General features: G+C 43.9%; 1 protein-coding gene across 8 annotated transcripts in view; it reads left to right on the top strand.

The window, feature by feature from the left end:
- IMMT (inner membrane mitochondrial protein) overlaps positions 1-12,789 on the top strand; it is a 41,733-nt gene continuing 28,944 nt past the window's right edge. For 4 of the 8 annotated variants that reach the window (XM_070379436.1, XM_005900358.3, XM_070379435.1 and 1 more), the window contains exon 1: positions 51-216. In XM_070379436.1, coding sequence (XP_070235537.1) covers positions 172-216 — 45 coding nt within the window. In that variant the 5' untranslated portion in view covers positions 51-171. Of the gene's footprint in view, positions 217-12,789 lie in introns of all 8 variants that reach the window. The other 4 variants (XM_070379437.1, XM_005900359.2, XM_005900357.3 and 1 more) reach the window with 2 other exon arrangements.

Here is a 12,789-nt window from a genome sequence, read left to right as displayed (position 1 = left end):
GGCCGGGACCGGAGCAAGACGGGGCTGCGCGTGCGCAGTCGTTGGCTGCCCTTCCGGTACGCCCGGCGCGGAGGCGGCACGGACGCAGGCACGCACGGACGTACCGTGTACCCTACACGCGCCGCCGCCCTAGCTCCCAGTTACACCCGCAGCGGCGTCAGCCCAGTAAAGATGCTGCGAGCCTGTCAGTTATCCGGCGTGACCTCCACCGCCCAGGTGAGGACGGGGGCGCCGGGAGACAGCGCAGGGTGAACTGACTCTCGCCAACCAGCAGAAAATAAGGGAGGCTTTGGCTTTGCCTAGGCCCCAGACAGAGGCGTGTCTCCGGGCCGCCCTTATCGCGAGAGTCCTGGGTGGGCCCGTGAGGCAGTTAATTCGGGAGTTAGGTGGACGGGAATGACTGGAGGATTATTGCTGAAGCGGGATGGGGCGTGGAGAAGAGAAGGTGGCGGGGAGGCGGGTGTAGGACGGGAGGCACGGCTTTGGGGACGTGCCATCCAATCAGCCCCTCGCTGCCTCAGTCTAGGACCAATCGAGGCTGCTGGCGCCCGGGTCGCCGGTTCGGCGCGTAAGTGGTTTCGCGGATCCAGTGGTTGAAGGTCGACGGGGGGAAAACTACATTTCCCAGCGGGACACGCATATTCTTGGCTTGTTGCACCTTAAGGAGGTGCCTGGACTGCTAGAGACCGAGTTTTAGGGGTCAAGGTTGTAATCCAGGAAGGACTGCCTTTCTTTTCGTAGCTGAGAACGCCTCTTGAGCTATTCTTACTCTGAATAAAAAACAGAGTAAGAGTTAGAGCTTCTAGAACTCGAGGAAGGTTAAGCGCCTGACCTTGTGCTAGTTTCTGAGATTAGCCTGAGGATCTCTGTCTCTAGGTGCTAGGACAACTTTGGCAGACGTCCAAGGAGTTACCTTTATTTCTGCATAATTATCACAGTAATTTTGGAGAAGGAAATGGCAATCCACCCCAGTATTCTTGCCTGCAGACTCTCATGGACAGAGTAGCCTGGCAGGCTACAGTCCATGGGGTCGCATAGAGTCGAACAGGCCTAAGCGACTAAGCACACACATCAAAGTAATTTACTGAAATTTAAAATAGTAAACCTACTTCCATTGCTCACAATGGAAAGAGAATTGGTATTTTGGCAAAATGTGGAATTTACAAAACAGGTTCTGTGACTTGAGCAATTGAGCAAGGTCCCTGGACTCAGTGGGTTAGAAAAGTCAATTTTTTCCCCCAAGTTTGCTTCTCTTCCATTTCCCCTTTCGTTTCCAGGGTAAGAGAAACAGGCTGTTCCGTAGGAAAGTGGAGTGTGTATTAGTTTTCTACTGCTGTGTGTACATAGCAGGTAGCACAGATGGAGCAGCCTAAAACAGCACCCATTTATTACCTTACTGTTTCTAAAGGTGAATGGTTAGGGTTATCTGCTTGCTGTCATAAAGGGGTCCAGATGTGTCCCTCTCATTTGGAGCTCAGGGTCCTCTTCTAAGCTCCTTCAGTTTGTTAGCAGAATTCAGTCCCTTGCAGCTGTAGGGCTGAAGTCCCTGTTTTCTTGCTAGCTCTCACCTCACCTACCTAGGGGCGGCCTGAAGTTCTTTGCCACAAGATTCTCAGAAGCAGATTATAACATAGATGTTTACTTTCTTGCAGGCTACCATGAGCTTGTCTCTCAGACTTTAATATCTCTTCCCTTTTTATGATTTCCAGACCTAGGTTTAAAAGGCTTATGTGATTAGGGCAAACCCACCTGGATAAATCCCTTTTGATAAATCAGGTCAACTGATGAGAAACCTCATTACATCTGTAAAATCCCTTTTGCCTGTACAACTCTAATCATGGGCTTAACCACTGGGGACAGAGATCGTGGGAACCATCTTAGAATCTGGGCTGCCAAAATGCCCAAGTGGGCCTGGGAGTATGCAGGAAGCAGAGCAAACTTTCAGGGCAAAACTGTAGAGGTGTATCTTTGGGGTCCTCCTTTCAGGCCCACTCTTCCTTATTTTGCCCAAAGGTTACAGCATGGTTGTCACTGATCTATCTCCTCAGTCTACCCTAGGGTCAGTTCTTTACCTTGTTGTTAACAAAGGCCTTTAAAAAAGCACATGGACTGGACCATGCCATGTCCTCCAGTGACATCCCATCATATCACAATAAAATCTCAACTCTTTACCTATCCACAGGGCTGTTCATGATCTGGCTCTTTGCATATCTTATTTTTTTACTCTGCCTCATTCTGTTCTTCTGATTACCTTTTCATTTGCTGTTTGCCCTGAAGTCCTCCCACACATCTTTGCTTAGCTCACTCCATTCAGATATTTTCTTAGATATCACTTTTCTTTCAGAGAGGCCTTCCCTATCTAAGACACCTCTGATCACTTTCTCCTTCTTTGCATCACTCTGGAACCTACCCTTACCCTACTTGGTTTTACTTTGTAGCTCTTATACTTCCTGACGTACTGTGTATTTATTATGTGTTTTCCACATTAAAATGGAAGCTCCTCAAAGGGACTGTATATCAGTACTCATAATAGTCCCTAGCTCCTAATAGATGCTCAGTAAATAAACATGTCACAAGTGTGACATGTTTGACTGAAAGATTAATGTGTTCTGTGACTTTTTCTTGATTTCCATAAGAGGATGTTCAGTTCAGTTCAGTCGTTCAGTCGTGTCCAACTCTTTGCAACCCCATGAACCACCGCATATGCCAGGCCTCCCTGCCCGTCACCAACTCCTTGAGTCCACCCAAACACGTGTCCATTGAGTCCGTGATGCCATCCAACCATTTCTTCCTCTGTCATCCCCTTCTCCTCCTGCCCTCAGTCTTTCCCAGCATCAGGGTCTTTTCAAATGAGTCAGCTCTTTGCATCAGGTGGCCAAAGTATTGCAGTTTCAGCTTCAACATCAGTCCTTCAACATCAGAACACCCAGGATTGATCTTTAGGATGGACTGGTTGGATCTCCTTGCAGTCCAGGGGACTCTCAAGAGTCTTCTCCAACACCACAGTTCAAAAGCATCAGTTCTTCGGCTCTCAGCTTTCTTTATGGTCCAACTCTCACATCCATACATGACCACTGGAAAAACCATAGCCTTGACTAGATGGACCTTTGTTGGCAAAGTAATGTCTCTGCTTTTTAATATGCTGTCTAGGTTGGTCATAACTTTCCTTCCAAGGAGTAAGCATCTTTTAATTTCATGGCTGCACCGTCTGCAGTGATTTTGGAGCCCAGAAAAAGTCAGCAACTGTGTTGATGTGACCTCCCTTTAACCAACCTCCATAGGTTTTAGAACTTCTCTAGAGAAACTTGGCTCAGATGGTAAAGAATCTGACTGCTGTGCTGCAGACCTGGGTCCATACTTCGGTTGGGAAGATCCACTGGAGAAGGGAATGGCAACCCACTCCAGTATTCTTGCCTGGAAAATTCCATGGACAGAAGAGATGGTGGGCTATAGTCCATGGGGTCACAGAGAGTCAGACACAACTAAGTGACTAACACAAAAAGAGAAACAGAACCGACAGGATGCGTATATAGATAGACTTATTATAAAGATTTGACCCATGCAGTTGTGGAGACTGTCAAGTCCAACATCTGTAATGGAGGCTGGCAGGCTTGATATGCACATACCCAGAAGAGATGGTCCATTTTCAGTCTGAAGGCTGGCAAGCCAGAGACCCAGGAAAGCTGATGGTGCAGTTTTGGTTGAAGGCAGTCTGCTAGAGAATTGCCTCTTGCTTGGGCAGGCTGGACTTTTTGTTTTATTCAAGCCTTCAGTTGGTTGGGTGAGGCCCACCCACATTGTGGAAGGCAACCCACTTTATTTGTAGTTCACTGATTTAAATGTTGATCTTGTCCCAAAACACCTATTTTGACATATAAAATTAACCACCTCAGCTGACTCTGATTCTCAGTGTCTGGAATTAGTCATCCATGGGGGTATTCAGCAGGAATGAATTGCTCTTTCTTTCCCAGAATGAGCTTCAGAGCTCTGATTCTTCCTCACTTGCCAGACCTGACACCATCCGTCTTCTCTTAGTCTCAGGACTGCATGGCCAGGTCCAACCTTTTTTGAGGTGGACACGGGGTTTGGAGGACCCGGGCTTTCAGTCTAGCCTCACCCTCTCCCAGACTATAAATTTGGGAGTGGTCACTGCATATGCATTGATCTTAAAAGAGAAGGAGACATTATTATTCTTGAGGATTGACTAAGCTAATTTATTTAACTAAGACCAAGTTTGATAGCAGGGCTAGTTTAGGACTGAACTTGTGTGTGGATATTTTTAGCTATCATCTTTTAGAATTCTTTCTTTTCACTAGGATAATAAAACACTGTTGCTCAGTAATAGATGTAGGTAGCGAGGTGTACATGGTAGAAAGGAGTTTAATATATGATGCAGCCTGTTTACTTCTATGGATATTAGAATCTTTTTTTATTCATTTTTATTTCTCTAGATCAGTTGCTTTCAAACCATTTTGAAATACATTTTACATTGTGACTTAGAGTACATGATTGAGAATGTATAGGTAATGTATATCCACACATAGATGCAGAGGAAACTAGGGAAATGTCACCTTCCTGCTTCTGCCATACTGATGAATATCTGCCATTTCTTTATCATAACTGAAGAGCCCTTTTTCTCCTAGATCTAGAATATGAATTTACTGAGAAATAATGCTACTTTCATGTCAAATTTACTGTATTTTTTTGAGAAGGCAAGAGAGATTCTTTACACAAGTGAATCAGATGCTTTTCTGTCCATGTGTTCCCTAATCACACCATCACGGAAATCCAGCCAGCCAGCCAGCCAGCCACCATCGTTTCGCTCCTTTTCTGTTCTCTACATTTTGAATGGCAAGTGAGTGAGTCTTTCAATGGTTTGAGAGGAGTTTGGAATGTCGTGGGACCATGGTACTTTTCAGCCATGGATGAACGTGACGGCTTCTTTTGTCCGCTTCAGCGTTCAGGGTTATCCCGAACTCCCCCTGCCGAGTGAGGCCTGTGTGTCGCTGTGTGCTGGAGGACACCGTGCTGTCCACATCTTGATCTTGGACTGAACAAAACCACCGTTGGGAGTGTGTTCGGTTGCTTGGCTTCGTTTCCTTTCCCTATGGCACTCACCTGACCGTCCTGTCCACTCTTGGGATCTTTCATCTCCCCCTCCCCCTCAAGGCATTCGGGTCCTTTTCTTTCTCCTCCTGCTCCTCCTCCTCCTCCTCACCCTAGTTCCCCCCGCCCACACACACACAAGTCCCACTCTTCTCAAATGGACGTCTAACTGACTGCCAACGTTTTGTTTTTTGGCAGTGGTTTCTTAACACAGGACACCAAAAGACACAAGATAAATTTGATTTCACAAAATTAAAAATTTTTCTAGAAAAGAGCTCAAAATCCTTTGACATTAAGGAAATGTAAATCAAAACCACAGTGAAATAGCCACTTTGTAGCCAACAGGATGGTTCTGATAAAAACAGAAAATAACAAGTGAGGATGTAGAGAAATTGGAACCCTCATACTTCACTGTGGGAGTGTAAAATGGTCCAGAGTTAAACATAGAATTACCATATGACCCTGCAGTTCCACCCCAAAGAACTGAAAACAGGTATTCAAACAAAAACTTGTAGGTGAATGTTGATAGCAAAAGATAGAGACAGTTCAGATGTTCAGCTGATGTCTAGATAAACAAAATATGGTATATCTATACAACAAACTAGTTCATTCAGTTTGAACTAGTTGCAAACTAATTTCACAAAAAGAAATTAAGTACGAGTTACATACATGATACATGTGACAACATAGGTGAACCTTAAAAACAAGCCACAGAAGGCAACATATTGCATTATTCCATTTGTACCAAAAGTCCAGAACAGGCTCTGTAGAGCCAGAAGGTAGATAATTGCTGCCGGGAGCTAGGGAGAAGGGAATGTGGGGAGACCTGATGGTACAGGAATTTATTTTGGGAGTGATGAAACTGTTCTGGAACTAAATACTGGTGATGGTTGTATAGCATTGTGGATGTACTAAATGGCACTGACATGCACTTTAAATGGTGACTTTTATAAATGAATCTTACAGTGCAGAGAAAAAGCACCAGGTAGTTGGAAATGACCTGATATATGAAATGTGTGCATGCGTGCTCAATCATGTCCAACTCTTTGCCACCTTATGGACTGTAGCCTACCAGGCTATGAGATTCTCCATCTGTCTATGAGATTCTGTCTATGAGATCTCCATCTGTCTATGAGATTCTCCAGGCAAGAATACTGGAGTGGGTTGTTGTGCCCTCCTCCAGGGGATCTTTCTGACCCAGGGATCCAACCCGTGTCCCTTACATCTCCTGCATTGGTGGTGGTTTAGTCATTAAGTCATGTCCGACTCCCGCGACCCCATGGACTATAGCTTGCTAGGCTTCTCTGTCCATGGGATCCTCCAGGCAAGAATACTGGAGTGGATTTCCATTTCCTTCTCCAGGGGATCTTCCTGAGCCAGGGATTGAACCTGGGTCTCCTGTGTTGCAGGCACATTCTTTACCAACTGAGCTACGAGGGAAGCCCTCCTGCATTGGTAGGCAGGTTCTTTATTACTAGTGCCACCTGGGAAGCCCTCCAGGTAGATATCTAAAGATAGATAAATAGATGTGTGTGTGTGTGTGTGTAATATTAAAAGTAATATAACACGTAATAAACTTGAAGTCGTATCCATTGGCCAGAATTGGGACAATTTGAGTTTTTAAACAGATAATAATTGCAGCTGGTTTAAATCCATCAAAAGTATTTAAATCTATTAGTTGGTAAAGATCCTGTTTTGCTTTGTGGTAACTATATAAGGCACCTTGAGCTTGGGGTAAAAATTTATTGCCTCACTCAGTTCTGGGGGTTCCCTGGCTTCAGGTGGCCAGTTTGGTCAGCATCCCTTGTGAGGCTGTAGTCAGGCAGTGGCTAGGGCTAGAGTCATCTCAGAGGCTTCCTCACTCCCATGTCTGACAGTTGATACTGGGTGCAACTGAGACCTCAGCTGGTGCTGTTGGCTGGAACACTTATATGTGGGGTTTTACATGTCTGGGCTTCCTCACTGTTTGGTGGCTGGGTTCCCAGAGCAAGTGTGATGAGAGGCAGAGCCAGGCAGAAGCTGTGTTCCCTTTATGTCCTCCTGGTTTCAGATGTCACAGAGGATCACTTACTGCCCTTATTAGTAAATTGATAACTTAGGCCTGTCCTGGTTCCAGGAAATGGTGCATAGATGTCAGTTTGATGGAGGATAGCGAGTTGCTGCTGGAGAAGGCGATGGCACCCCACCCAGTACTCTTGCCTGGAAAACCCCATGGACGGAGGAGCCTGGTAGGCTGCCGTCTATGGGGTAACACAGAGTCGGACACGACTGAAGCGACTTAGCAGCAGCGAGTTGCTGGAAGAGCTAATATTACAGGAAGTATTACTGTAGTCAGTTTTGGATAATATGGTTTGCCCTGTAGCCACAGCAACTCACATCCCCCACATGCAGATGTGTTCACAACCTTCCTTAGAACCCTCCAGAACTTCATCCCATCACAGCATTAGACTTAGACTAATAGACCAGGATCTTGTCATCAAATCAGTTCCCTTTGCACACAAAACATCTTGGATGTGATCCCCTGGGTGCAGTTCCTTAAGTGCTTTTCCTTTCAGTCTAAAGACCTGTAAACTAAAGAGACAAGTTATCTGTTCCCCATGTGTCCTATGCACAATACAGTGTGACACTCCCATCCCAAAAGGCAGAAAAAAAGAGACACACAGCATCACTGTTCGTAACAAATGTCAGATCTATCTGGCATGAGTTGCTGCTTGCTTAATTAGGACTTAGTCCTTCTGCTTGGCAATGTTTCTCCTTAACTCTTGGGCTCCTTAACCCTCTGGGCTTCAGGTTTCACTCCTTACATTATCCTTCCTATTCTAGAAATGTAGCCTGTTGGCAGCCGAATTGTTTTCTCAGACTTATGTCTGTTTGTAGACGTTCTGGAGTCCAAAAACTTCAATTCATTTTGTACTCTTTCCCCTTTAGTCCAGGCTGGCCTGTTTTTCATCTTAGTGACTTTGTGGGTTTCTTTTGGGTCTTTCTGGGGTTTACTCCATTAGACAAAAGCCACACCCATAAATCTGACTAGGATAAGCTGTTTTCCATTTTAGGCTCCCTGTGAGGCTACTGTGGTCTGAAACCCTTTAAGATTCTCAGCAGTCCTGTTGTTTAATAAAAGGAATATGGGTTGCATACTCTTAAGGCTGTCCTTAGCGAGCCTTTTCTCAGTGTAAAAAGTTCTATGAGGAGCACCTCCTGAGATCTTTCTGAGGTCATAAAGGATCTTTGCTAACTGGAGAGGCTGAAAATGAGAAACAGTATCACTTTTTAACCCACCAAGTACTGGGTCCTTTATATTTTCTTCAAATTTTGCTTGCAAGATAAACAGTTTTTTTGGTTTATGTTTTAGAAGCTTGACTCTATCCTTATTATACTCTGCTGAAAGGAACCAGTTGGCACTTGAGAACATTCTGCTTGATACTCTGTCTAGCTAACACCCAAAAAAGATGTCCTTTTCATTATAGGGGACTGGAATGCAAAAGTAGGAAGTCAAGAAACACCTGGAGTAACAGGCAAATTTGGCCTTGGAATACGGAATGAAGCAGGGCAAAGACTAATAGAGTTTTGCCAAGAAAATGCACTGGTCATAACAAACACCCTCTTCCAACAACACAAGAGAAGACTCTATACATGGACATCACCAGATGGTCAACACCGAAATCAGATTGATTATATTCTTTGCAGCCAAAGATGGAGAAGCTCTATACAGTCAGCAAAAACAAGACCAGGAGCTGACCGTGGCTCAGACCATGAACTCCTTATTGCCAAATTCAGACTGAAATTGAAGAAAGTAGGGAAAACCACTAGACCATTCAGGTATGACCTAAATCAAATCCCTTATGATTATACAGTGGAAGTGAGAAATAGATTTAAGGGCCTAGATCTGATAGAGTGCCTGATGAACTATGGAATGAGGTTCGTGACATTGTACAGGAGACAGGGATCAAGACCATCCCCATGGAAAAGAAATGCAAAAAAGCAAAATGGCTGTCTGGGGAGGCCTTACAAGTAGCTGTGAAAAGAAGAGAAGCGAAAAGCAAAGGACAAAAGGAAAGATACAAACATCTGAATGCAGAGTTCCAGAGAATAGCAAGAAGAGATAAGAAAGCCTTCTTCAGCGATCAATGCAAAGAAATAGAGGAGAACAACAGAATGGGAAAGACTAGAGATCTCTTCAAGAAAATCAGAGATACCAAAGGAACATTTAATGCAAAGATGGGCTCAATAAAGGACAGAAATGGTATGGACCTAACAGAGGCAGAAGATATTAAGAAGAGATGGCAAGAATACACAGAAGAACTGTACAAAAAAGATCTTCAAGACCCAGATAATCACGATGGTGTGATCACTGACCTAGAGCCAGACATCCTGGAATGTGAAGTGAAGTGGGCCTTAGAAAGCATCACTACGAACAAAGCTAGTGGAGGTGATGGAATTCCAGTTGAGCTATTCCAAATCCTGAAAGATGATGCTGTGAAAGTGCTGCACTCAATATGCCAGCAAATTTGGAAAACTCAGCAGTGGCCACAGGACTGGAAAAGGTCAGTTTTTATTCTAATCCCAAAGAAAGGCAATGCCAAAGAATGCTCAAACTACTGCACAATTGCACTCATCTCACACGCTAGTAAAGTAGTGCTCAAAATTCTCCAAGTCAGGCTTCAGCAATATGTGAACCATGAACTTCCTGATGTTCAAGCTGGTTTTAGAAAAGGCAGAGGAACCAGAGATCAAATTGCCAACATCTGCTGGATCATGGAAAAAGCAAGAGAGTTCCAGAAAAACATCTATTTCTGCTTTATTGACTATGCCAAAGCCTTTGACTGTGTGGATCATAATAAACTGGAAAATTCTGAAAGAGATGGGAATACCAGACCACCTGATCTGCCTCTTGAGAAATCTGTATGCAGGTCAGGAAGCAAGAGTTAGAACTGGACTGGTTCCAAATAGGAAAAGGAGTACGTCAAGGCTGTATATTGTCACCCTGTTTATTTAACTTATATGCAGAGTACATCATGAGAAACGCTGGACTGGAAGAAACACAAGCTGAAATCAAGATTTCCGGGAGAAATATCAATAACCTCAAATATGCAGATGACACCACCCTTATGGCAGGAAGTGAAGAGGAACTAAAAAGCCTCTTGATGAAGGTGAGAGTGGAGAGTGAAAAAGTTGGCTTAAAGCTCAACATTCAGAAAACGAAGATCATGGCATCCGGTCCCATCACTTCATGGGAAATAGATGGGGAAACAGTGGAAACAGTGTCAGACTTTATTTTTCTGGGCTCCAAAATCACTGCAGATGGTGACTGCAGCCATGAAATTAAAAGACGCTTACTCCTTGGAGGGAAAGTTATGACCAACCTAGATAGCATATTCAAAAGCAGAGACATTACTTTGCCAACAAAGGTTTGTCTAGTCAAGGCTATGGTTTTTCCTGTGGTCATGTATGGATGTGAGAGTTGGACTGTGAAGAAGGCTGAGCGCCGAAGAATTGATGCTTTTGAACTGTGGTGTTGGAGAAGACTCTTGAGAGTCCCTTGGACTGCAAGGAGATCCAACCAGTCCATTCTGAAGGAGATCAGCCCTGGGATTTCTTTGGAAGGAATGATGCTAAAGCTGAAACTCCAGTACTTTGGCCACCTCATGCGAAGAGTTGACTCATTGGGAAAGACTCTGATGCTGGGAGGGATTGGGGACAAGAGGAGAAGGGGACGACAGAGGATGAGATGGCTGGATGGCATCACTGACCCGATGGACGTGAGTCTGAGTGAACTCCGGGAGTTGGTGATGGACAGGGAGGCCTGGCGTGCTGCAATTCATGGGGTTGAAAAGAGTTGGACACGACTGAGCGACTGATCTGATCTGACTCTTGTCTAGCTAAATCCGTCAATTCATTAGATAGTGTGTACTAAATCTCTTCAGACTCTTTGCAACTCCATGAACTGTAGCCGGCCAGGCTTGTCTGTCCATGGGATTCTTAGGCAAGAATACTGGAGTGGGTTGCCATGTCCTCCTCCAGGGGATCTTCCCAACCCAGGGATCAAACTCGTGTCTCCAGCACCTCTTGCATTGGCAGGCGGATTCTTTACCACTAGCACCACCTGGGAAGCCCCTTCATTATGTACAGCAATGCCTAATTTTCTGTTTTCCACATCTTACCATTGTGAGAGTTTTGATAAACTTCTACCACTACATACAAAGATTCCTTTTTCCTCCAGGTTCCCAAAATATTTTTCATGCTTTTCTTAAGCCCTCACCAAAACAGCTTCCATGAAGATCATTAGGCTTCTGCTAACAGTCTCCTCAAGCCCCTTCCAACTTTCAGTTCCACCCCCCAGTTCCATCCCAAAGTCATTACCACATGTTTTATGTTTGGTAGTAGCACCCCATTTCCAGGTGCAAGCATATGGTTGGTTATAGCTGTATAACAGTTCACCCCAAACCTACTGGTATTAATTAACCATAACATTATTTGTTCTTTTACAGTAAGTTATATTTATTATTATACAGATAAAGATTATATTGTATTATATATGCATATGGTTCCAGGTGGTGCTAGTGGTAGAGCCCATCTGCCAGTGCAGGAGATCCTAAGAGATGTGGGTTCGGTCCCTGGGTTTGGAAGATCCCCTGGAGGAGGGCATGGCAACCCACTCCAGTATTCTTGCCTAGAAAATCCCATGAACAGAGGAGGCTGGTGAGCTATAGTCCATGGAGTCACAAAGAGTCAAACATGACTGAAGTGACTTAGCATACACGTGTGCATATATACATATAAGGAAATAATATATAAGTAAATATTTATCTTTTCATTTCTAAGGAGGTTACATTAGGAGGTTCTTGGGATCGTTTAAGCTTACAGGGTTCTGGGGAGGTGGCAAAGTTCTAGAAAAGCATGTGAAACGTGGCAAGTTTTGGAAAATACAATCTGTCACAATAAATGGAAACCAAAAAACCCTGCAATTGTTGCTCATCAGAGGATAACTGGATAAAAGGATAGAAAGAATCAACCATTTATCCTTCCTTTCCTCCATAAACTACTGCTGAGTAACTAAATTGTAGATGATGGTAAGCATCTCTTTATTAAATATGTCAAATTATAAATGAAAAATAGAATCAGAGTCCACTTTTGGCAACTTCCAATAAATTAATGGATCTGGACATTGTAAATCAGTACAGTTGATAACATTACACAAAGAGAGACAGGCGGGCATTGTGTGCCTCCATAGTGGAAGAAAATACCACCATGTAAAGTCCTGCCAAAGAGAGTATACCTGAGTCTGGTCAAGTGTCTGGTTTCCGCTCCAGGTTGCAGGAAATACAGAGGACTGGCATATTTTAAGTTGCACCTCGAACAGAATCCGGTCTGTGGAAAATTCCGCAGACCAAACAAGCAGATTCTTCCAATAATTACTGGAGGAAACATCTATGGAGTAAAAGACTTGAGGATTAAGAGACTTAAAAGATATAGGTGTATATGTATATATATTTACTAGGCAAGATTAAACTTTGTATCTAGGGATTCATACGTGTATGATAAAACTGTAAAAAGCTTCAATTTCCTGACTTTTAAAGCTTTATTTGAAATATAAAATTTATTATAGACTATGCAGGTAGCCAATTTTTAAAATCAGGAGCCACTATTTCAGATTAAAAAAACCTATTAATTTGAGTCAGTATT

Source organism: Bos mutus, chromosome 11 (genome assembly GCF_027580195.1).
Source record: "Bos mutus isolate GX-2022 chromosome 11, NWIPB_WYAK_1.1, whole genome shotgun sequence".
Taxonomy (NCBI): Eukaryota; Metazoa; Chordata; class Mammalia; order Artiodactyla; family Bovidae; genus Bos; species Bos mutus.
The sequence above is the reverse complement of the archived record's forward strand: the minus strand, read 5'-3'. Positions and strand labels throughout refer to the sequence as shown.